Below are 27,305 nucleotides of genomic sequence, written 5' to 3'. Positions count from 1 at the left end.
CCTGAATTAGACTGAGACGAGAGTGGACGACACACACACACACGCCCAGCTCATTAATGGTTGCCTGTGGGTAGGAATCATCAATGATGGGAGTGCAGACTGAGAGACTGACAAATGGAACACACAGACCGACAGTCAGGGGACAACCCCCCTGGTCTCCGAGCCCAGACGAAAGGGAAAATACTAACACTTACTTACTAACTTAACTAATACTTTACAAATAGTTTACTTTTACGAATACTTTACTTTACCAATACTTTACTTTACCAATACTTCACTTTCTGTTTACTTTGGCTTTACTTTATTATACTTTCCTAAGGCATTAGTATACTTTACCAAGGATTTAATTTCCCAATCCTGTGTTTACTAATACTTTATTGTACTGAACGTTTATGCTCAACTCTGACTTACTAATACCTGGTTGTACTTTATTTACCCTTTAATTTACCACTACTTTATTTTACTTGACCAACTCTTTAGTTAACTGATCATTTACTGCATTTGGGACGGCAGGTAGCCTAGTGATGAGAGCGTTGGGCCAGTAACCGAAAGGTTGCTAGATCGAATCTGACAGGTTAAAAATCTGTCGTTCTGCCCCTGAACAAGACAGTTAACCCACTGTTCCTAGGCTGTCATTGTAAATAATAATTTGTTCTTAACTGACTTGGCTAATTAAATAAAAAAATTAATTGTACGTTTTTAGTTTGTTGTACTAAACTGACACATTTGAGAAGACTTGTCTATACAAACAAGATGTGTAAAAAGTGCATGCAGGCTCAGAAAATAGCTGAGAGCAGCTGAAAACTATAGACTAATTTGCAAATGATACAAATCTTTCCTCTGGGCTCTACGAACAACATATTTAAACAATAAGGGGGTGATTGGATCAATTATAAAGCTGTAATCAATAGCGACAGCAAAACAACATGACATTTTGCTAAACTTAAGTTTAGAGTTGCACTATTGAGCTTTACATCAGATTGAACGGCCCCCAGAGTAGAAAACAGGCTTCACGTTTCACATGCTGTTTAGAGAAAATAAAAAAATAAACTAAGCCACTACAAAAAACACATTGCTGCCCAAATCTGAGATTTCACATAATTTACCAATTTCAGATCTAATAACAAAGAAACATAACAAAATGTAATTTTCGCCCAATTTTGCATAGAGGCCCAAAATGTATCAAAACCTCATATTGTGAGCAACAAGGTAAGCATCACACATCCCATGTGATGGAGTGTTATAGCATGCCGTTAGCAAACAGCGTGAGTAGGACACTTGTAAAACACACAAGCCACCGCAGTACAGATAAAGAGACAGGTACGTAGATGCAGACTGTTGCAGTAACTTCTGTGCAGTTGGATTGTTTCGTAAACACCAAACTGACAGGAAGTGACCTCACTTGATAACATCTACTTGGAGACGCACAGGTATGGGGGAACAAGGTGAATGAGACACACACTACACAAGCACACGCACACGCACACACACACACACCAACGTATACATACACACATATACTCTCACACCCACAGGACAGATTATTCACACACGCACACACACCAACGTATACATACACACATATACTCTCACACACACAGGAAAGATTATTCACACACACACACACACACCAACGTATACATACACACATATACTCTCACACACACAGGAAAGATTATTCACACACGCACACACACACACACCAACGTATACATACACACATATACTCTCACACACACCGGAAAGATTATTCACACACGCACACACACACACACACACACACACACACACCAACGTATACATACACACATATACTCTCACACACACAGGACAGATTATTCACACACGCACACACACCAACGTATACATACACACATATACTCTCACACACACAGGAAAGATTATTCACACACACACACACCAACGTATACATACACACATATACTCTCACACACACAGGAAAGATTATTCACACACGCACACACACACACACCAACGTATACATACACACATATACTCTCACACACACAGGACACATTATTCACACACGCACACACACCAACGTATACATACACACATATACTCTCACACACACAGGAAAGATTATTCACACACACACACACACACACCAACGTATACATACACACATATACTCTCACACACACAGGACACATTATTCACACACGGACACAGACATACAACAGTAAGAAAGGGATGAAATAGTATGAAGCAGCACCCATGGAAAACGTGGACTAAAATTGAGCAATTCCATTGGATAAATGTTAAGTTATCCAAAGTTAACGGACCCTTGACTAAGATATGACATGACATAACAAAATGCTGTTGGTATCATCAATAAAACATGAGTTTGTGTCAAACTCTGCTTGCTGCAATGACATATAATCAATCCATCGATTCCATAATATTACCAAAATGTGCAACAAATCTAAAATAATCTTATCCATCAATAAACCCTTCTGGGGTTCAGATATCAGCAATGTGTCTCTTGACTGATATGTGAGAGGAAACTATCAAAAACGATACACATGTGAAGTAGTGTTTTGATGATGAACATAACACTAAAACAAAGAAGCACTGTGAAAAAAATAATAAATCAGTCACGTTCACACAATTACGACTAACTGAAAACACTGAAAAAGAACTGAAGTGAGCGAGAAATTAAGTAGAACGACTGACAACGCGAGAGACGGAAAGAAACTCAAAACAGGAGGTAGAAATGGAGGAAACGGTGTTAGCCTGGGCACATCGACAACGTCACAGACAAATCAACAAGTAAACAAACGAGTCAAATTCAACTATCCTCTCTCTGCCTGCAAAGAAGTTAGTGCATTAGGCACAAGGAAGACAATCAAAAATAGAGTGAGAAATTGGCCCATTTTCAGATAGGGTTTGGGAAAGTATCCTTGGGAACCTAAACCCATAGTCAGCAACTCTAAAGTGGTGGAGTGGGGTGGAAGTTTGGAGGGAAAGATAAGGAAGAGGGCATACCGCTTTCTGCTTCTGCAAACAACAAGAAAACAACCCCAAATCAAACAGTTGTTATTAACATAAAAGGAGAGATGAAAAATGATATTATGAGTCTGAGTGGACAAAACATTAGGAACACCTTCATTATATTGCCCTCAGGATAGCCTCAATTCAGTGTGGGACTCTGTTGGAACATTTGGGGTGGGTTTGATTTGGTAGGGGATCTGTGTATGTTTTGCCCTCTACCTGTTCTGTCTGTGTTATTTGTATAATCATTTTTAAAAATGTTGAAAAAGAAAACAGTCTCAATTCGTCAGAGCATGGACTCTACAAGGTGTCAAAAACATTCCACAGGGATGCTGGCTCATATTGACTCCAATGCATCACACTGTTCTGTGAACTTGGATGGATGTCCTTTGGGTGGTGGACCATTCTTGATAAACACGGGAAACTGTTAAGTGTGAAAAACCCAGCAGCATTGCAGTTCTTGACACACTCAAACCGGTGTGCATGGCACCTACTACTCCGTTCAAAGGAACTTTTGTCTTGCCCATTCACCCTCTGAATGGCACGCACACAATCCATGTCTCAAGGCTTAAAAATCCTTCTTTAACCTGTCTCCTCCCCTTCATCTACACTGATTGAAGTGGATTTAACAAGTGACATCAATAAGGGATCATAGCTTTTATCTCGACTCACCTGGTCAGTCTGTCATGGAAAGAACAGGTGTTCCTAATGTTTTGTACACTCTGTGTGTGTCTCAATTTGCTGTCTGTCTACCTTATGATGGGAAAACGAAAGTACTTGCTGTAGCACTCCGAGAAAAAGATGAAGACCTTCAGATCACTTTAGTAAACTTGGAGGTACTTAGATTTAATCTCAAGAGCTGATTTTATTACACAGACTACATCTATGAATTCATTTAGTTTTTACTATCAGAGAGATACGCAGTTTAGATGGCACTGAGAATGGTTTTACTATCAGAGAGATATGCAGTTTAGATGGCACTGAGAATGGTTTTACTATCAGAGAGATATGCAGTTTAGATGGCACTGAGAATGGTTTTACTATCAGAGAGATGCAGTTTAGATGGCACTGAGAATGGTTTTACTATCAGAGAGATATGCAGTTTAGATGGCACTGAGAATGGTTTTACTATCAGAGAGATGCAGTTTAGATGGCACTGAGAATGGTTTTACTATCAGAGAGATATGCAGTTTAGATGGCACTGAGAATGGTTTTACTATCAGAGAGATGCAGTTTAGATGGCACTGAGAATGGTTTTACTATCAGAGAGATATGCAGTTTAGATGGCACTGAGAATGGTTTTACTATCAGAGAGATATGCAGTTTAGATGGCACTGAGAATGGTTTTACTATCAGAGGGATATGCAGTTTAGATGGCACTGAGAATAGTTTTACTATCAGAGGGATATGCAGTTTAGATGGCACTGACAATGGTTTTACTATCAGAGAGATATGCAGTTTAGATGGCACTGACAATGGTTTTACTATCAGAGAGATATGCAGTTTAGATGGCACTGACAATGGTTTTACTATCAGAGAGATATGCAGTTTAGATGACACTGAGAATGGTTTTACTATCAGAGGGATATGCAGTTTAGATGGCACTGACAATGGTTTTACTATCAGAGAGATATGCAGTTTAGATGGCACTGAGAATGGTTTTACTATCAGAGAGATATGCAGTTTAGATGGCACTGAGAATAGTTTTACTATCAGAGGGATATGCAGTTTAGATGGCACTGACAATGGTTTTACTATCAGAGAGATATGCAGTTTAGATGGCACTGACAATGGTTTTACTATCAGAGAGATATGCAGTTTAGATGGCACTGACAATGGTTTTACTATCAGAGAGATATGCAGTTTAGATGACACTGAGAATGGTTTTACTATCAGAGGGATATGCAGTTTAGATGGCACTGAGAATAGTTTTAGTATCAGAGGGATATGCAGTTTAGATGGCACTGAGAATGGTTTTACTATCAGAGAGATATGCAGTTTAGATGGCACTGAGAATGGTTTTACTATCAGAGGGATATGCAGTTTAGATGGCACTGAGAATGGTTTTACTATCAGAGGGATATGCAGTTTAGATGGCACTGAGAATAGTTTTACTATCAGAGGGATATGCAGTTTAGATGGCACTGACAATGGTTTTACTATCAGAGAGATATGCAGTTTAGATGGCACTGACAATGGTTTTACTATCAGAGAGATATGCAGTTTAGATGGCACTGACAATGGTTTTACTATCAGAGAGATATGCAGTTTAGATGGCACTGACAATGGTTTTACTATCAGAGAGATATGCAGTTTAGATGACACTGAGAATGGTTTTACTATCAGAGGGATATGCAGTTTAGATGGCACTGAGAATGGTTTTACTATCAGAGAGATATGCAGTTTAGATGGCATTGAGAATGGTTTTACTATCAGAGAGATACGCAGTTTAGATGGCACTGAGAATGGTTTTACTATCAGAGAGATATGCAGTTTAGATGGCACTGAGAATGGTTTTACTATCAGAGGGATATGCAGTTTAGATGGCACTGAGAATAGTTGTACTATCAGAGGGATATGCAGTTTAGATGGCACTGACAATGGTTTTACTATCAGAGAGATATGCAGTTTAGATGGCACTGAGAATGGTTTTACTATCAGAGAGATATGCAGTTTAGATGGCACTGAGAATGGTTTTACTATCAGAGAGATATGCAGTTTAGATGGCACTGAGAATGGTTTTACTATCAGAGAGATATGCAGTTTAGATGGCACTGAGAATGGTTTTACTATCAGAGAGATATGCAGTTTAGATGGCACTGAGAATGGTGGCACTATGACTACGTAGTGGAGAAAATCCTGGCATGAGCAAAAGAAAAGCATACCATGTCTAGGTGCAAGCACGCAACAAAAACACTGAGCAAAAGTTTAAAAATACAAGTTTAAAATATGACATAATTACAAGGTGGTTAGACATGACTTTGTCTGGACTATTTATCGTGGTTTCATTATGTACTAAAAACTCCACAACTCAACTCTACTATAAATGCATTATTTTCAGTTGAATGTTGTCAGTGTAAAATAAAAGGTCCACAGTGCTGATGGTGTTGGGGTGGGTGGGATTTGGTAATGTATGGTTAGTGACTACTTCATGTTTATAGTTAGCAAGTTCATAGTAATATAAATGGCATTAATGGTTAGCATGGCTCAACACAGAGACAACTATTTACAGATAAATCTTGAACAACATCCTAGATTTTGAAAAAGTTCAGGGATATTATAGACAGAGGCCCAGTAGTCCTGTACAACACAGACAGAAACACAGAGACACTAACCTGCTCTCTCCCAGCTCCGACTTGTTCTCGATGGCGATAAGCAACAGCTTCAGCTTCACGTAGCACAGCCTGACACACACACACAGAGGATTGTAAGGGAATGCTATGTCTCCTTTAGGCTATATATAACTACCATTTTAACATTACCAATACTATCAATTTAAAATGTATATTTTATTATTTATTTAATATATTCATGCAGTATTAATGTTGGTACCATCTAATGTTCAGTAGTTGTAGCAGTTCAAGGGACAGAGCAGCAGTAGTAAAGGAGAACAGCAACATGTAGCAGAGAGAGTTACCCGTACTGTACCGGGCAGAGGACCGTGCTGTCTCATACTTACTCGCAGACTGCTGGGAAGGAGAGCCCCACAAAGGCACTGGACAGATACTCTGTGTACATCTCATTAGCTACCCCTTCTAAATAGTACTTCTGCCATGTGTCCTCTTCAATCTGAGAAGCAACAAGTAGAAAATACATATATATAAATACATATATAAATACATATACAGATGAAAAATGTGCATAGTACCTTAAGACCTTTATAAACCCTTCTTAGGGCCTTTATAAACCCTTCTTAACCTCTCTAGGGTAGGGAGCAGCATTCGGAATTTTGGATGAAAAGCGTGCCCAAATTAAACCACCTGCTGCTCGGGCCCAGAATATATAATATGCATATACAGTGGGACAAAAAAGTATTTAGTCAGCCACCAATTGTGCAAGTTCTCCCACTTAAAAAGATGAGAGAGGCCTGTAATTTTCATCACAGGTACACTTCAACTATGACAGACAAAATGAGGAAAAGAAATCCAGAAAATCACATTGTAGGATTTTTAATGAATTTATTTACAAATTATGGTGGAAAATAAGTATTTGGTCAATAACAAAAGTTTATCTCAATACTTTGTTATATACCCTTTGTTGGTAATGACAGAGGTCAAATGTTTTCTGTAAGTCTTCACAAGGTTTTCACACACTGTTGCTGTTATTTTGGCCCATTCTTCCATGCAGATCTCCTCTAGAGCAGTGATGTTTTGGGGCTGTTGCTGGGCAACACAGACTTTCAACTCCCTCCAAAGATTTTCTATGGGGTTGAGACCTGGAGACTGGCTAGGCCACTCCAGGACCTTGAAATGCTTCTTACGAAGCCACTCGTTGTCCGGGCGGTGTGTTTGGGATTATTGTCATGCTGAAAGACCCAGCCACCTTTCATCTTCAATGCCCTTGCTGATGGAAGGAGGTTTTCACTCAAAATCTCACGATACATGGCCCCAATCGTTCTTTCCTTTACACGGATCAGTCGTCCTGGTCCCTTTGCAGAAAAACAGCCCGAAAGCATGATGTTTCCACCCCCATGCTTCACAGTAGGTATGGTGTTCTTTGGATGCAAGTATTTGGAGTTTTTGTTAGGCGAGCACCTGGACCAAATCAGTCTTTCGGGGGGTTTACGAATTTTCCTTTCTATTGAACATAGTACTTTCTGTGTGAAATATTATAGTTTATTTACATTTTAGACTACCTGACGATTAAATAGAAACATTGTTTGACTCCTTTGTCTGCATGTTGAACGAGTGGATTACTGAAATCAATGGCGCAAACTAAACAGACTTTTTGGGATATAAAGAAGTATTTTATCGAACAAAATGACCATTCATGTTGTAGCTGGGACCCTTGGGATTGCAAACAGAGGAAGTTCTTCAACGGTAAGTGATTTATTTAATCACTATTTGTGATTTTGTGAAGCCTGTGCTGGTTGAAAAATATGTCGATGTGGGGGCGCTGTCCTCAGATAATCGCATGGTATGCTTTCGCCGTAAAGCCTTTTTGAAATCTGACAACACAGTTGGATTAGCAAGAAGTGAAGCTTTTAAATGATATAAGACACTTGTATGTTTATGAATGTTTAATATTACGAATATTTATTTGAAATCGCACCCTCCAATTTCACCGGATGTTTTCAGCTTCTATCCCGCTAGCGGGACACCTAGCCCAAAGATGAATTTTAAGGCCTTTATAAACCCTTCTTAAGGCCTTTATAAACCCTTCTTAAGCCCTTTATAAACCCTTCTTAAGGCCTTTATAAACCCTTCTTAAGGCCTTTATAAGCTCCTCTGGGTTTCCTCCCAGTCCCATCCTCATTAGAAGTCTCACAGCGATGGAGGAGACCCTTCGATGAACCGCAGACACACTCAGATCCGGACCTATTATAAAACATTACCCATCTCTCTATCATAACTCCACCGCTCCTGACAGCTATAGAGTCTTTAATATGGGACTCAGAACACACTTCGTCCATAACTAACACACTTCCTCCATAACTAACACACTGGGGTAAAATAAATTGGTCAGGCATCTTTAGGGGAACACTAACCGAGGGGGACCTTGTAATTTGATCCTGCGGAGATGGCATCTATTATTGTGTGTTTATGTGGCACCCTATTCTCTATATAGAGCTATGGGCCATGGTCAAAAGTAATGCACTAAGTAGGCAATAGGGTGCCAAATACGCAGCCTCTGTAATGACCTAGTAAGAGCTGTGCTGAAAAATGGCTGTCAAACATCTCTTCACCTCGTTAACAGGCCTCACAATAATATGTCCTCAAGTGCAACCCAACATGCACTATAAGCAATCTGTTTATAGCATTCTGTTTATAGCAGCCTTTCTTAAACTATGGGTAGTGACCCATAGTGGAGTACATTTATAATGATTTCATTAACTACTGGAATTGATTTTGTCCAAGTGCAACTGCACTCTCTGTTCAGTGCGCGCTCTGCTTAGCAGCTGCGTAGAGACTCAGTTTGGCAGCAGCGCGAGTGGGTGGAAGATGCCAGTGTGCTTCAAGGTTAACCAGATCTTTTTTTGGCAGTTTTCTCAAAGATCACTACGCGACCCACACGCTGCACTGCTGAACAACCAGATGATGCTCTGTCAGCCACTGGCTTGTAATTCCCACTCGCCATCACTCACTGCTGTCATCGAATGGATTCAAGCTAGCCTCAAGTTCTGACTGAGTTCCATTTGTCATGAAACGCAAATACAGCGATGAGTTTTCTCGCTTGGTTTAATACAAACTTTGAGAAACAACGAGGAGATCCCACAATGTGTTTTGTGCAGGGAAGTGCTTAGTAAAACAAACAAATGAAAACGGCAGGCCCTGACCAAACATTCACAACATGACGGTAAAACCAAGGAGTTCTTTCAGAACAGGGCAGAATGCTTCAGGAAACAGTGCTTCCACAGTGGAAAAGTAAGTTAACTAGCAAGGCATTTTTGTCAATTTATAACAGGTGATGATAAGCAGCAATAAGGGAGTAACTTGTACCATCTCTCATAGCAGTCAATGTGAATTTCTCTTTCAAACAATCCCCTTGTATACAGCCAATAGCTAACGTTAGCCAATGCAAGCTATCTAGCTACTGATAGTGCAACCCTAAGTAACAGTACAGATGAACATGGAAAAAAACTATTTGCTGGTAAAATACAAGCAATCATTTTAATTCTGAACTGGAACACACTGATTGACGCAATATGCTTTTTGAAGATGAGAAACTCAGTGAGAAAGCAGAAGATATTCTGATCCAGTTTGGTACCACATACCTGTGCGAGTCAGGCTTCTCAAATGTCAAAAACTGAGCCCAGAATTGACATGCTTGTTTAAAACTTCAACCAGTCACACACCTCTCATTAGGACTGTGTGTGTGTGTGTTTTCTAGACTACATCTGTGTGATGTGATCAATCAGTTTATTCCAGTTCAGAATAAAAATTATTTATTGGATTTTAACAGCAACAGTTCCAACCAGGACAGATATATGAGTGTTTTTAATGGGGAAAAATAAACATGAATAGATATTTATATGGGTATTTCATTTAATTGTTATTGGTCTATATTGCATTTGTTAATGGGCATAATGGCAATGAAATCTACCGATATTTAAGTATAAACATGTTTTCATAAGCTTGGGTCCCAGGAAAACACAGAATTTATAATTTGGGTCCCAGGCTGAAAAAGTTTAAGAACCCCTGGTTTATAGCATTCTGTTTATAGCCTTCTGTTTATAGCATTCTGTTTATAGCCTTCTGTTTATGGCGTTCTGTTTATAGCATTCTGTTTATAGCCTTCTGTTTATAGCATTCTGTTTATAGCATTCTGTTTATAGCATTCTGTTTATAGCCTTCTGTTTATAGCCTTCTGTTTATAGCATTCTGTTTATAGCCTTCTGTTTATAGCCTTCTGTTTATAGCATTCTGTTTATAGCCTTCTGTTTATAGCATTCTGTTTATAGCCTTCTGTTTATAGCCTTCTGTTTATAGCATTCTGTTTATAGCCTTCTGTTTATAGCCTTCTGTTTATAGCATTCTGTTTATAGCCTTCTGTTTATAGCCTTCTGTTTATAGCATTCTGTTTATAGCCTTCTGTTTATAGCCTTCTGTTTATAGCCTTCTGTTTATAGCCTTCTGTTTATAGCATTCTGTTTATAGCATTCTGTTTATAGCCTTCTGTTTATAGCCTTCTGTTTATAGCATTCTGTTTATAGCCTTCTGTTTATAGCCTTCTGTTTATAGCATTCTGTTTATAGCTTTCTGTTTATAGCATTCTGTTTATAGCCTTCTCTTTATAGCCTTCTGTTTATAGCCTTCTGTTTATAGCCTTCTGTTTATAGCCTTCTGTTTATAGCATTCTGTTTATAGCCTTCTGTTTATAGCATTCTGTTTATAGCCTTCTGTTTATAGCATTCTGTTTATAGCATTCTGTTTATAGCATTCTGTTTATAGCCTTCTGTTTATAGCCTTCTGTTTATAGCATTCTGTTTATAGCATTATGTCTCAATATTCATATGTTTATGGAGGTCTCTCTAAGACATGCTGACAGAATCAGAACAACTATTTTAATTAGGCCATTCAAAATGGATCCTAATATAATTTACTACAGTTTCATGTTCTTCGGTCATTCATTTTGACATTGACTTTCAGTTGCCAAAGATCTGTATAAACTTTTCCATGTGTATTCATTCTGCTATAAAACAACGTATGGTTTGAATTGAACATTTTTGTGGAAAAACGGCAGTGAAAGGAAGGGGCCTACTGACTTGGTCCCAGTATATCAGGTACAAGGTGCCTCACCAGACTTGGCCTAGCATTAGTTCTGACTGACTAGGGCACAATAGCTTCACAACTCACCAAATAATGGTAGGAGTAATAATACTGTGTCTTAGTTTCGTCTTCTCATGAGCAGTGATGAAAGCTTTGCAGATGTCACAGATGATGAGAGCCTGGCTCAACGTTTTAAATCCCTCTATAGCGTGGTAAATGCCTTTTCATTCACAGCTTAAACAACCGACTATGGTTTGGCGTCAATGTTCCATCTATCCATCTATTTATATGTCTTACTCTATGTTTTCAGGATGGGAATATGGCCAGCAGATGTCTCTTCTCCATCCAGACCTCGTCAGCCCACCCATTATAAACTCCTCCATCAGCTTTATGACATGAAGACCAGCTCTTTCAAAGCAGAGTGCCAAGAATCCTACAGATACATAGGATAAATCAGACTGACTGAAAGACCATTCTGGCTGAAAAGACTCCCTCAGAGATGTTTCACTCAGCAGACCGGAGCTCAGTACTCCTGTGGAATCACATATCTATCCCATAATGAGTAATGGGAAAGTAACCTGTTTCATAGTCCCGCTGAAAGAATGTTTCCATGATAAATGTATCGAGAAGAGATTGTTTCAACGTTCCATCAATGAAAGAACACATTGTGAAAAGGTTGTGGTAATGTTAGTTACCCTACTGACATTGTGTCAGCGTTAACTCAATGAAAGAGAACAGTGTTATTAAAAGGATGTGTTAAGGTTATCTCTGTGAAAGAGATCATTGTGTAAAGGTTGTGTTAATGTTGTGTCAATGTTACCTCGATGAAGGACCTCATGGAGAAGAGGTTGGCCAGCATGGTGGAGAGGCCCTGGGCCAGACAGCTCTGAGCTATGAAGCCAGCCTTCAGCTCTGCTAGACAGATAGCATCATCCCCCTCCTTCCAGTTCCAGCTAGGAATGTTGAGCAGGTGAGCCTACACACACACACACACACACACACACACGTGTTTGTACCATGGTTATTATTATGTGCATCGTTGCATATAGAGTAGGAGTGATGTGCTGACCCACCTTGTTATGGTATTGTAACATCTGAGTGATAATTCGTATCTTGGGGGAATAGTTCTTGATAGAAATGACCCTACAAATTCAAAACATGTTTAACATATACAGTATACACAGTCCTTTCTCCAGATTTTCATCATCATCATCATCATTATTACCTCATGATGTTGGAGGCGTCTTCAGCATCGGGATCTGGACAGTACTTATTAGCCAGAATCAGACAGGCGTCTGCTGACTCAATCTATACAGGGAACGATGACGGGTTACAGATAGAGAATACACACCAGAAACCCTCTCACCTTCAAATATTACAGCATTTCAACCCCGGATTCATCTTCCTCAGGTCAAATATTACAACGTTTCAACCCTGGATTCATCTTCCTCAGGTCAAATATTACAACGTTTCAACCCTGGATTCATCTTCCTCAGGTCAAATATTACAACGTTTCAACCCCAGATTCATCTTCCTCAGGTCAAATATTACAACGTTTCAACCCTGGATTCATCTTCCTCAGGTCAAATATTACAACGTTTCAACCCTGGATTCATCTTCCTCAGGTCAAATATTACAACGTTTCAACCCCGGATTCATCTTCCTCAGGTCAAATATAAAAAAAATGTTTATGCAATGTAGCTGACACAACAGATCAGATCATTCAGCTTAAAATGTTAATCAACTATTAGGCTATTCCTTCCCATTGTAGGCGCAGCAGTGCACACATGATAGTAGTCTATAATCGCCGATGTTCCATTAGCGGAAAACACCATTATTAAAAGTGACCTCAAATGAAATGATGCATGTCATGCTTTTATTATAAAGCTGCATTTTTATGGTGAAAATGATCTTCCCCAAACTTGAATCTCATGTACTGTTTATGTCTGCCAGTTAGGCTCTACACCCCTTGTAGTGTGGATTCATGTGCTTCATTTTAAGAAGTTATTTGGCCACTTTAGTTATGATACAAGCCTTATATAAACATATAGGCCTATGGGCTAGGCTACATGAGGTGTGCGACTATGATTCGAACAAGTAGCAAAAAAAAGGCATTGTTTCTTTTGCTCAGGTCAAATATCACAACGTTTCAACCCCAGAGTGACCTTCCTCAGGTCAAACATCACAACGTTTCAACCTCAGAGTGACTTTCCTCAGGTCAAACATCACAACGTTTCAACCTCAGAGTGACTTTCCTCAGGTCAAACATCACAACGTTTCAACCTCAGAGTGACCTTCCTCAGGTCAAACATCACAACGTTTCAACCCCAGAGTGACCTTCCTCAGGTCAAACATCACAACGTTTCAACCCCAGAGTGACCTTCCTCAGGTCAAACATCACAACGTTTCAACCTCAGAGTGACTTTCCTCAGGTCAAACATCACAACGTTTCAACCCCAGAGTGACCTTCCTCAGGTCAAACATCACAACGTTTCAACCCCAGATTGACCTTCCTCAGGTCAAACATCACAACGTTTCAACCCCAGAGTGACCTTCCTCAGGTCAAACATCACAACGTTTCAACCTCAGAGTGACTTTCCTCAGGTCAAACATCACAACGTTTCAACCTCAGAGTGACCTTCCTCAGGTCAAACATCACAACGTTTCAACCTCAGAGTGACCTTCCTCAGGTCAAACATCACAACGTTTCAACCCCAGAGTGACCTTCCTCAGGTCAAACATCACAACGTTTCAACCTCAGAGTGACTTTCCTCAGGTCAAACATCACAACGTTTCAACCTCAGAGTGACCTTCCTCAGGTCAAACATCACAACGTTTCAACCCCAGAGTGACCTTCCTCAGGTCAAACATCACAACGTTTCAACCCCAGATTGACCTTCCTCAGGTCAAACATCACAACGTTTCAACCCCAGATTGACCTTCCTCAGGTCAAACATCACAACGTTTCAACCCCAGATTGACCTTCCTCAGGTCAAACATCACAACGTTTCAACCCCAGAGTGACCTTCCTCAGGTCAAACATCACAACGATTCAACCCCAGATTGACCTTCCTCAGGTCAAACATCACAACGTTTCAACCTCAGAGTGACCTTCCTCAGGTCAAACATCACAACGTTTCAACCTCAGAGTGACCTTCCTCAGGTCAAACATCACAACGTTTCAACCCCAGATTGACCTTCCTCAGGTCATAGCAAAGATCCAATTTGGATCGAAACGTTGTCACTCTTACACGGTGGTATGAGGAGTATTGGCCTTTTTCCATGTTGTGTTTTTCATGCACAGCCTTTCACCCTGTAACTACATAATAGTGGAATATGATGCACAACAGCAGTACATGCTAGTACAGTACCTTCACTCTGGCCAGATCGTGAGGGTTGAGAACAGAACCCTGGTAGAACTCTACCTGGGTAAAGTGGCGTTTGAACAAGGCTTCCAGCTCAAGATTAGGGGAAATACTACAGGAACACACAGGGGGAACAAACGGAGAGAGAGAGGAGAGAGAGAGAGGGGAGAGAGAGAGAGAGAGAGAGAGCGGGGAGAGGCAGAGTTAGGACACAAATACAAGTTGCAATTTGAAGTTTACTCATGAGAGAAAGAACAATTTCCTATGCTTTAAGTTGACATTATTTTGTGTTTAATTACGCTGTGTAATGGTTCAAAGTGAGGTAGTGAAAACATTCACTTACTTATGGAGAAAAACTATTTCTACATTGACATCATCCCTGTCCTTGTGTAGGAAGTCTTTGAGGAAGTTGGAGACACTTTCGAGTGTAATATGACCACAAACCACAATGTGCCTGGAGAAGGGGGGGAGAAATCAATTTGAGCGAGGCAACATAAATCACAACCAACACTGGCACGCCTCGAAAAGATCAAACATCATTCAAAGCACTCACAACTCTAATTCCCAATAAAAACTATTTTGTGTCAGACAAATGTCTTTTGAAAACTGGCCATGACTTTTAGTGTTGTTTTCTCTTCAGTAAAAGCAATCCCCACATAAGTGAACACTGTATTTCATGTGTATTTTTTTAGGGGTAAATCTGACATGGCATGTGAAATGAAAACCCTGAGCTTTGAACCACTTTAAAGTGACCTCAAATATAATCACACAGTACACTTTCTGGTTTTAATTGTCATCAGTTCTCAATAAGGAAACCGTCCCCTTGTGCCAAACCGACCCTCTGAGAGCCGAATACATGTTGACAAAGACATGTACATCAATACGCGCACGTGTTCATACACGGCATTACTAAAAGCCTTCTAAAGTGATTTCTTGGTCTGGGGCTGACAGGACCTCTAAACAGGACTTGTTGACGTGTGGATGGCAGGATACTGTGTTTCAGTGGACTTGAGTTCTATGTTAGACAGAGAGCACTGCTGAATTCAGGAGGAGGATAGATTCGGACAGATAGGGGATTGCTGGGGTCATGACCTTGTTAGTCGCATGGTTCCACTCTGGGCTTCAGTGTCAGACGGTGATGATTCCCTCCAGAGAGAAGATCTCAAATAGAGAGGGTTCCACAGTAACACTCAAATAAGCTGCACTCATACTGGAGTAGATTTGAGTCAGTTGGGACAGAGATGCTGCTCCTATTCTCTCATATATATTATTTCATTTAACCTTTATTTAACTAGGCAAGTCCGTTAAGAACAAATTCTTCTTTACAATGACGGCCTACATCGGCCAAACCCGGAAGATGCTGGGCCAATTGTGCGCCGCCCTATGGGACTCGGTTGTGATACAGCCTGGATTCTAACCAGGGTGTCTGTAGTGACGACTCTAGCACTGAGATACAGTACTTTCGACCGCTGTTCCCCTCGGGAGCCCCTATCAAGCCTGTTCAGGTGACTCAAAATATGATTGTATTTCTGTTGTCCAGCTCAAAGCAGAGATAATTGCAAGCTGCCCAGGGGTGGGTTTTCCTAAAGCCTTCAGAGCGGAGTCGTTCCACCAATCAGGTGCATTTTGAGATGTGTATTAAAGGTGGTGAATTAAAACTTTTGATTTCACCAAATTTGTACATTCTGTCATTAAGAGCACATGTTCAACTTAATAAAACATGTGTTATCCCATCTCAATAGGTAATAGAAAATGACTATAGTAAGTGCCTGTTAAGTGCCAAATAAAGTGCCAGGGTTGACCGTAACAGGGTTGAAAACGTCATCTTAAATCAACAATAAACCCCTGTGTGACAAGGGGAATGGAAGCTTGTTGTGTGAAACAGGGAGGGGCCATTGAATGCAAGTTTCATATTAACACGGCTAGCCTGTCTATGGGTCACAGTGTGGTTTCCACCACAAAACACCAGAAAATGGCCAAACAGAGTAGAACCAGCTCAAGTGCTTTTACACTATGATTTGTTAATTACATGTTCAATATTTCTTCAAAATATATATATTTAAAAATTAATCGTTTCACTGTATTAAAACAAGAGTTCAGTTCACTTAACAGTGTTGACCTTGAGGGACAGCTATTTTTTTCCTTAAAATTAAATCACATTAAATAAATGATGATTTTCAGAAATGACAGTCATATCAAAAAAATAACTATGGCTTTGCAATGGTGGTGAAAACTTTGATAAATGTTGGGGTGAAGCGGATAAAATCGTCCTCAAAGTCACAGAGGGTGCACAGAGGGTGCACAGAGGGTGCACAGAGGGTGCACAGAGGGACACAGAGGGGGCACAGAGGGACACAGAGGGGGCACAGAGGGTGCACAGAGGGACACAGAGGGGGCACAGAGGGACATGTCAAAATGCTGAATCTTGGCACTTTAGCAAGCCTTTATTTATATTACAAAATCTGATTTCTTGAATTCTCAATGTGGTCTATATTAAAGGGCACTTCATTGAATAGAAAAGGCTTTTATTATATATATAAATTATATATTGGTGCCCAATTTAAGCTAAAAAGATCAAAGGGACAAAAAGGCACTATTTTTCGTGGAACGACCCAGCTAAAGTATTAGGTTGAAACTCTACATAATTAAACTAATCCGGATGATTAAAGACAGTTTTACCAACGGTCTCATATGTACTTGTAGGCAAAACTAACTCAACGTCATCAAGCCAGCATTCGAAGGCAAACCGCAAATAAAGAGAAACCCAAACATACTCTTGTTGACTCCAGCCTCTAGTCATCCAGGGGATTACATTGGACACAGAGACGGGTCAGCTACCCTAATTGCCCTACAAAGACCTGCAAGACAATGTGTGTAATGGCTATGGCTCTACATGCTAAAGAGATGTGGAGCAGTCAGTAGCCAAATACACAGACAGTCTGACTCACTGAAGAGCTGTAGTTTGGTCTGTTCACTTTACAAGACCTAACTCAATCTGTTCTAACCAGAGATTGGAACCATTTTTTTTCCGTTGTTCAGTTCCACTGTTCCGAACAGCAAAATAAAGTTCTGAACCGGTTTGAACCCCAAAACAGTAACGGTTAATATTTTTCCTTTCTGTTCCTTTCTAAACCTCTAAAATCTTTTTTTTGTATTTTTTAAATACTTCACCAATCAGTGCTGGAGCGGGCAAGCTGAAGCTGTTAACATGCATTGGATGTGAGTTGCGAGAGAGGTTGGAAGAGGACGCTTGGCTTGAAGAGTATTATCTGAATTAGGCCCACAGAACTCTACCTACAGAGGAGTGGCTTCTATTAAGGAACTTTGAACTTCCGGGAGTTGGCTTAATGAGCTAGCTAGATAACAAGCTTGTGTGTGCAGATCGGCACCAGAATTTAAATAAAAACACATCTTACCTTTTTGTAGTTCATAAATCCAATGTGAAATGTGATTACTATAGTATCCTTAACTAGCATTGAAATAGATAACCCATTCTTCTCTAATTAAAAATCTCTCTCCTTAATTTCTGAATCCTGCTTCTAATGTCAGTAGACTACAGAAGCCAATACTTCGAATTGGGAGGGCCAGGTAGCCTACACATGAACACACACTCACAAAGATTTTCAGCTGGCAGGCAGACACTGGAATACATTTTTGAGTGATATAGTGAGAGCTTTGCATTGGCTTTGCATGCCCCGGAACGTATATTAACGTTATTACCCAGTTTCCATTCATTTTAAAATAATGGTTCTGTTCCGGAACAGTATAGATCACTTTTGTTCTTGGTTCTGATTCTGTTTCTCAATACATTTTGGTTCTGTTCCAACCAGTTCCAACTCCTGGTTCTACCACACTCTGATCCAAGCCCATGTTCTCATACTGGGAGAAGATGAGACCATTAGATCATACATTAACTCCCGTTGTATATGAGGACTCAACTGTAACAGAGTGTGAGTGAATATGTGTGAATATGAATGGTAAATACGTCTGTATCAGTTGGTGATGAAGTCCAGTCCAGATGATTGTGACCAAGTGTCATTGAAGCACATTAAGGAGCAGACTGGGGTGGACAAAGGTCAGAGAGTAGACAATCTGGTGGACATAACATGATGAAAACACATGGCATGGTAGCCATTGAACAAAATATAATGATCTTTACAGATCTGCCCATCATCACTTTAAGCATTTAAAAGAGCAGTGATGATTGCATGGTGGGCCCTGGCCTGGCAATCCAGTGATGGAATGAGGCTGCAAAGCTCTGTCTGGTGATATCAGATGATGAGCAGAGGTCTTAGTGAGGAGCCTGCAGCAGTTGGCAGAAGATGATGTGTTTCATTCAGGGAGACAAAAACATCGGTCATGTTTTCCTACTCCCAATGTCCAGAAGTCATCTTCAGAGGCTGAATAAATGGGATTTGTGCAGCGTAGTGTCTGGCTTTTTTGTGCCTTTGCATTAAGAGAACACCCACACACACAGGCGTGGGCACAAACACAGCTCATCTCAGACATTTCTTCTCCATGAATATATTAGTTATCAGTGGAGCTTGACAGATTTTTTTAAGCGGAACAATTGTTGGGAGTATAAACGATTCAGTTGACTTCATTAAAGGACGGACAGACCACTGATGATTACCCCTATTGGTGTGCCAGGGCTAGCATTCAAGACCATACCACAGTATCCAAGTCAAGGAAGGTATTTAGCTTCATATTTAAAGGAGTGGTATGGATACATAATTCAACAATTAGATGTTTTTTTTTATTGTCATACACCAGCTTGGCAAAGTGATATGTGTTGTTTTACAGGGTCAGCCATAGAAGTAAGTCCCACAAGCAAATTAGGGTTAAGTGTCTTGCTCAAGGACAGACAGATTTTTCCCCTTGACAGTTCTGTTATTCAAACCAGCAACCTTTCGGTTACTGGCCCAACGCTCTAACCGCTAGGCTACCTGACGGAAAAAATACAACTTCCTTTAAGCGTATTCAACCCTGGACTCCTCAATGAAACATCACACTCAAAAAACTAAAGTTGGGTGTACAATCACGATGGCACAAGAACATAAATGAGAAAATATTACACACAAATACCAAGCGCCGGAATAAAAGGTGCACATCATCACACCAAAATGCACAAGGGAAGTCTGAGAACGTCCATTACAGACCATGCAGGATATCAACATAACAAACCATATCATCAGGAACACATGAAATACTTCACCACAGCAAAGACAGCTCAAACACCAGCAGAGGTCACACCATTACTATCCCTCTGATCCTTAGGCTGATACTGTAAGACGCAGAAGGAAAGGCAACAAAACACCATCTTTTTGTGTTTTCCACTCAACTGTGGCCTATTTTGTTTCAACTAATGGAACGTGGTGTAGCATAAAAAACACTATTTGCCACAGAAACAAGATCTATTTTGATGCTATCTAACCTGAATACTGGAGAGCGTATATACTGTATACTGTAATGTTATTCATGAAGGTAACGACATGTTCAGTGTCACATTAATTGGGCTATTTATATATGTTAATACATATATACATATACACTAGAGGGAGCCTGCTGTACATATTATATAATATATGTGACAGGGATGAGAGTCTCCAAGGCTCCACATCACAGGCTGCTGGCCCTCACAGGCCCTCATAGAACACATTCAGAATACTGCAGGGTTCATCCAGGGTTTAGGCCAGTTTCCACACCAGAACCTCTGTTTTAGTGGGGACTAACGGATACCACAGAGCCGTTATGAAAATCACAGAGCCCTAATGAGAACCACAAGGTGGGTGCAGCTTTAGCTTTTTCCTTCCTCAAAAAGTGTACTCTCGAGAGGAAACCATTATGACAAATGTGTTTGTATATGTGTCATGATCTATAGTATACATATCCAATATGAACACATGCATATAGTATTTAACATAATAACACACAGATCCTGATGCCTCTGTGATTGGCTGGCTGAAGTGAGGGCCTGATTACTACCGTATGCATGTACATTAAAGCCAGAGAGAAGGAGAAGTGGAGGGGGAGAAAGAGAGAGAAAAATAGAGGAGAGGGGAAAAAGAGAGAGACAGGGAGAGAGAGGGCAAGAAATGGTGAAAGGGGGAAAGGGAGTGTGTGTGAAAGGGGGAGTGAGGGAGAGGTGGAACGAGGGGGAGTCGGCAGTTTTGACAAACCCTTCTCTCATTACCCCGTCAGTGAATGGAGACGCAGGGCGCCAGACAAACATAACATCTCATCAATCGTGTCTCACTGACGTGGAAACAGCTTCAAACAAAGACTGGTTTCTAATAGCTCTCTCTCTACTGTGGAATGTCAGTATGTATGGGTCACTGACAGCCCTGCGTGACCATGCAGAGAGGGAGGAAGGGGGTGGGAAGAGAGAGAGAGATGAAGGGGGAGAATGAAGAGAAAGAGGGAGAAAAAGAAAGACAGATGGGAAAATGGTAAGATAGAAAATATAATGGTGAAATAGAGAAAGAGATGCAGGAAGTCTCTCTATTCTGCTGAGCTAAACTATGAGGAGCAGTGAGGTTAGTCTGTGTCTAACTATGTGGAGCAGTGAGGTTAGTCTGTGTCTAACTATGAGGTTAGTCTGTGTCTAACTATGAGGAGCAGTGAAGATAGTCTGTGTCTAACTATGAGGAGCAGTGAGGTTAGTCTGTGTCCAGCTATGAGGTTAGTCTGTGTCTAACTATGAGGAGCAGTGAGGTTAGTCTGTGTCTAACTGTGAGGAGCAGTGAGGTTAGTCTGTGTCTAACTATGAGGAGCAGTGAGGTTAGTCTGTGTCTAACTATGAGGAGCAGTGAGGTTAGTCTGTGTCTAACTATGAGGAGCAGTGAGGTTAGTCTGTGTCTAACTATGAGGCTAGTTAGTCCATGTGCTGTGATGAGCTGTTGAGCCAGTGAAGATTGAGCCACAGAACCAGGGATTCAGCCACAATACACACACTGTACACACACACAACACACGGTGTTCTGAACGTCCACACACACACACACAAAAACACCACAACCTCTGGCCAACACAACTACTGACACACAAACCAAACGACAGGACACCAAAAACCAAGCGGGCAAAGCAAGCCAAGAGCAATCGCGAGCCTCCAATGAGAGCGAGGCATCCAGCATTCAGGGTGTAGGAGCTGACTGAAGATCAGGGCCAGAGTCATGTCGAGCAGAGGTGATGCGGCTGGCGGTGACAAGACAGGAAGTTTAGCTTTTTGTACAGTTTGCCATGGGAACCATGAAACGTGAAAAAGCCAACGGAGGGGAGCTCAGGTCACAGAGATCATGCAGATAAATTATGCAAATAAATACAAATAAAAAGCATGTCTCATGCGGAGTAACTCAAGCAAAATGAAAGCAAGAAAAGAATATCCTGTAATGTCATTGAGATTGATGATGCTTCTAAAAGAATATCCTGTAATGTCATTGAGATTGATGATGCTTCTAAAAGAATATCCTGTAATGTCATTGAGATTGATGATGCTTCTAAAAGAATATCCTGTAATGTCATTGAGATTGATGATGCTTCTAAAAGAATATCCTGTAATGTCATTGAGATTGATGATGCTTCTAAAAGACCACCAATAATAATGCAGTTGAGGATTATATTTTTTTCTATTTTCTTGTGAAGCAGAAACGTGTATTTTTTTTTACAGCAGATAGTAGGGGTTTCATGACTAGTTATTTTACAATGATGTATCATCATGATCCTGATTCGTCCTTACAGTGAGAGCACAATTGGAGGAATGTCATTAGACGGTTTCAGAATTAAGAGGTAGGACAACACATATTAATACCATAGGTCTACAATGTAGTCATGAAAGCTCTAGTTTTAATTAATTAAGATGCAGCACATAGGATGTTTCAAAGTAAAAAATAAAAAACAAAAGCACAAGGATGGACTTCAGGTGAGCACTGAGTGAGCGACAGACAGAGAGAGAGAGACAGAGACAGAGAGATTAGATAAGAGAGACAGGGACAGAAAGAGAGAAAATTGAGAGTAAAGTGACATGGACATGTGTCCTTATGGCCAAGGTCTCCAGTCACGCAGTGTGACTACAGTAATGGAAATTTGGTGAATCAACCCCCCATACCATTCTAAACCTGAGGGGGGTGCACTCGAGTCACACAAACACACCTTGTCTGGATTTGGACTTACTTTCTGCCTCGTGTTGAGTTATAACTCCCTCCGTATTTCTTCCGATTAAGGATGAGAGCAGCAATTTCTGGCACGTAGCGAGCAAACATGGCCTACATGCATGAAACAGAAAAAAGAAAAGGGCATGCAGAAAGGGTTCTACCTCGTACAAGGAAAGACAGCAGAACCTTCCGGAAAATACTTACTTTCTCCCATTAACCGCACTATAGGAACCACCATATTTCTTGCGGTTTCCTATTAACTCTATGATTTCAGGGACGTAGCTGGCAAACATGGCCTAAGGAGAAGATAGGAGACACAAGAAGAGACTAAAGAAGACACTAGGCCATAGAGGGGGTGGAGGGGGAGCCGTCTAGCGGGCGCTTAAATCCAAACAGAGTTCTGGGTGGAGACAAAAATAGTTCTTAAGTTATCAGATATCAAATAAATGTACAAATGCTGAAAAACTGGGGGGGATGTTAGTGTCCAGAAGTTTCTCTTGTAGTTCTCACTCAGCATTGACACTTTAAAGAAGAGAACAAACTTAGAGATGTGTTGCCCAATCAATGTTTTTTTTAAATAATTTGGGGGTAAAATCAAAAGAAAATATTTTTATTAAGAAAACCCCAGTTTTTAAGGGTCATGGGTTTTGGGAAGAAAAAATAAAAAGTGTAAATATTGCCACAGCTGACCAACAACGGTCGATCTGAAATAGCATCCGAAATATCTGGTAGTGGCAAAGAGAAGAGGGGGGAAAAAAACCTATGTGCCATGTTTTGTCCAACAAACACCAATGATGTGGCAGGTTGATTTGAGCAGGCCGGCCTGATGGTCCACAGCTGCAAAACACATTAAGACTCATTTGGAGGGCAGTGGGAATGAGCTGGATGCATTTGGCAAAGTGTTGCAGCCTGCTGTCCTGAAGTACAGTACTTCTCTTTTCCTGCCTATGTCAATGTCAATATCATACTAGCACTGTTCACTTCTTTTTGATGACTGTTCAGCGGTTGAGCACTTTGCTAGCCATTTAGCTACCCAGTATCTGTTTAGCTATTTGCAAAACATTGAGCAGTTTGCTTACTATTTAGCTATTCACAAACCGTTGATCCATTCGCTAACTGAATAGCTAACTGAATAGCTTTTCAAACCTTTGAGCCGTTTGCTAACTGTATAGCTATTCAAACCTTTGAGCCGTTTGCTAACTATATCTATTCAAACCTTTGAGCCGTTTGCTAACTGTATAGCTATTCAAACCTTTGAGCCGTTTGCTAACTGTATAGCTATTCAAACCTTTGAGCCGTTTGCTAACTATATCTATTCAAACCTTTGAGCCGTTTGCTAACTATATCTATTCAAACCTTTGAGCCGTTTGCTAACTATATCTATTCAAACCTTTGAGCCGTTTGCTAACTATATCTATTCAAACCTTTGAGCCGTTTGCTAGCTATTCAAAGCTTTGAGCTGTTTTCTAACTGTATAGCTATTCAAACCTTTGAGCCGTTCGCTAACTGTATATCTATTCAAACTTTGAGCCGTTTGCTAACTGTATAGATACCCACTAACTGTTGAGCTGTTTGCTAACAGTTGAGCTATCCACTAACTGTTGAGCTGTTTGCTAACAGTTGAGCTATCCACTAACTGTTGAGCTGTTTGCTAACCATTTAGCTATCCACTAACTGTTGAGCTGTTTGCTAACCGTTTAGCTATCCACTAACTGTTGAGCTATTTGCTAACCGTTTAGCTATCCATTAATTGTTGAGCTGTTTGCTAACCGTTTAGCTATCCATTAATTGTTGAGCTGTTTGCTAACCGTATAGAAGCAGACCTGCTGCTGCTAACCCTGAATGGCCTTTAGACATAGTAACACACTGCCTTTATTTTATTACATCTCTATGACGACCACATGGCACACTCTCAAACAGCTGGGGGGATGGTCATCATCTACCTGATCATATGAGATGGATGGTGTTATAGGCTAATAGTCCAAACTAACGGGCATGGGTTTAGCTGCAGTGAGACCCTTTTCCTCTAGGGGGTGCTGGTCTGACTGTGGTTAAATGTCAGGGGTGAAAAAGAGCTGCAGTCGCTATGGTAACACTCAGGCTGGCCTAGGCCTGGTCTTCCTGCCACTGTGTTTGTTGGAATAGTGGGGAGGGACACGAGAGGAAGGGAGTAGTCCTGAGATCGCAGACTGCTTTAAGAAGAACGGCAACAACAACATTATCAGGCCGCAGGTGTAGAACATTATCTTATAACTACTCTTCAGACCAATACAACCCACACGCTATAGGAAGGGGGACAAGGGGAGAAACTACAGTACCCAGATACAGACAAATAACATTGATAGTAGTGTAAGCAGGGAGGTACACTGTACATATCTAAATAGGTAAGCTTAACAGTACTATGTAAACAATCCTAAACTATCATTAAGCTACATTTCAAAATACTTCACAGGTAATAATGTTGACAAAGACATTGAAGTCTAAAGTATCGTTTAGTGATTTTTCTGTCTGGTTTAACACTTATATGGTGTGAAGATGGAGACAGGCAGGTTGAGGATGGGGGGGGGGGGGAGAGGAGGGGATAGAAAAATGTTGTTTTACCAAACCACCGAGGATGAAGAAGACCATGAACAGGCGTCCCAGGGTGGTTTTTGCATAGACGTCCCCGTAGCCCACTGTTGACATAGTGACCATGAGCAAGTAGACACATTCCCAATAGGAAAGTGACTGGGAATTTTGGAAGTTTTCCCAAGGATCCCCTGAGTTTTCCACCTAGAAACGGGAGCGGGATGGAGATTTGAACAGGGTAGAATGTCAGTCAGAAGCAAAAACGTTGGAAGGATTTTTATCACAACCTCTGAAGCAGGTTCTAAAGGTTCATCCTACCACCAACATGGTCTTAAGAGTCAATCAAACCAGCATTGCAGAGTATATATACACAGTAGCCAACAAACATGTCTTCCCGCGGATTAATACATTTCCTGTGTGGTTGAGGATGCTGTAACACTACCGAGTACCTCCTCCACTGTCGTGCCACCAGTTCGGAACGACTGAACTGAACACGACATGGTTCTGACACTTAGGGCAGCAGTTTGCAAACAAAGGCCCTGCATACGACCTTCTCAATACAAGTTTGATTGAATCTGGCCCTGGTGAACTGATGTGCTTTCATTCTAATCTGATAAGCAGGATTTCTGGAACCTTAATATTGATCTAATGCTGCCATCTAGTGCCAGGAGGTTAGCGGTATTCACCTGCATGTTCTAATGCTGTATTGGTTGGTGTGTTACTGTACTGTTGGTTGAGCCATTGATATAAGTGTACTGACAACTTGAGCCAGCTGTTTGTAAGAAATAACAGAAAAAGTGAAAACAGGTCAGATTTGATTAAATGATCTGTAGTTTTACTAATAAAAAGGACAGACATTGATCTGTAGTTCTAATGTTTGATTAAAGCGCCCCTAACTCTTCATCATCACATGGAAACACCCTCTATTGGCCGGTCCGAAGGCAATCCCTAGCCCCCTCCACTCGGGTGGCAGCACATCTGAACCGGGTAGGTGGGGGCTACACGAAGACGGCGCCCACCTAGCCTTTTTAACTAACGTGCTGATTCTCAAATCAAGCCCCGGCCCCTACCCCCTAGGCCCTGCTGTGGATCTGAGAAGATCGTATAGGTTTATTAAGCAACATGGTAAATTGCTGCTTCACCTTGCCTTCAGATAGGCTGGGAATTTCCATATAGTTGCGGGCACTGAAAAGGTTGTATTTTGGTACTGGCAGAACTATTGCCACAATGGGTGAGCAACAAAGTGCTCTAGGGTATCCCAGCGATAGTTTGTCACAAAAACACCTGTAGAGCAGTGCAGGGTTTAAACTAAATTAAATCTAACTTCTTAGTGCACACAACTGTATTCAATTAGTTCTGTATTGTTTACATACCAATCCGATCGTTTCGAACTTACAGGAGTGCCCAGGGTGTAGGGTGTAGGGGTTGGTCTGGGACCCTTCAGCACTCCAGATCTGCCACACATCCAGGGGGAAGGGAGGAGCTAGAGGTTGTTTTCGGACCAAGCGTTAGGAGTTCTAACCTCCCTTACTCCCCCTGTAGCCCAGCCCCCCCGCCCGGCCACTTACCAAATGTATGAATCCGGCAGCTGTTAGCCATGTGCTTATGAAGATGGAACACAGGTTCACCAGCTTGATGGAATTGCTGGGTAGAATAAGAACCATAAAAATCTCTCAAAGAGATCCAGACCAGGTAAGGGTGACAGAAAGAGAATAATGTAATGGGAGAGGTTCATCTACTGGGTCTGAGGTGGTGAGGCTAGAAAACACCAGGTTTAG

The 27,305-nt window shown here is 40.9% G+C and overlaps 1 protein-coding gene across 1 annotated transcript in view; it reads right to left on the bottom strand.

Moving 5' to 3' along the window:
* Nucleotides 1-27,305, bottom strand: part of LOC112251626 (calcium-activated potassium channel subunit alpha-1-like) — a 350,091-nt gene that overhangs the window by 71,953 nt on the left and 250,833 nt on the right. Inside the window, exons 7-16 of the mRNA XM_042299053.1 lie at nucleotides 27,096-27,171; nucleotides 25,561-25,731; nucleotides 23,164-23,255; nucleotides 15,153-15,263; nucleotides 14,816-14,921; nucleotides 12,670-12,752; nucleotides 12,518-12,587; nucleotides 12,265-12,420; nucleotides 6,695-6,804; nucleotides 6,351-6,419 (exon numbers count right to left, since the gene is read on the bottom strand). Of these exons, the coding sequence (XP_042154987.1) occupies nucleotides 6,351-6,419; nucleotides 6,695-6,804; nucleotides 12,265-12,420; nucleotides 12,518-12,587; nucleotides 12,670-12,752; nucleotides 14,816-14,921; nucleotides 15,153-15,263; nucleotides 23,164-23,255; nucleotides 25,561-25,731; nucleotides 27,096-27,171 (1,044 nt within the window). The remainder of the gene's footprint in view (nucleotides 1-6,350; nucleotides 6,420-6,694; nucleotides 6,805-12,264; nucleotides 12,421-12,517; nucleotides 12,588-12,669; nucleotides 12,753-14,815; nucleotides 14,922-15,152; nucleotides 15,264-23,163; nucleotides 23,256-25,560; nucleotides 25,732-27,095; nucleotides 27,172-27,305) is intronic.

Source organism: Oncorhynchus tshawytscha, linkage group LG16 (assembly GCF_018296145.1).
Source record: "Oncorhynchus tshawytscha isolate Ot180627B linkage group LG16, Otsh_v2.0, whole genome shotgun sequence".
Taxonomy (NCBI): Eukaryota; Metazoa; Chordata; class Actinopteri; order Salmoniformes; family Salmonidae; genus Oncorhynchus; species Oncorhynchus tshawytscha.
The sequence above is the reverse complement of the archived record's forward strand: the minus strand, read 5'-3'. Positions and strand labels throughout refer to the sequence as shown.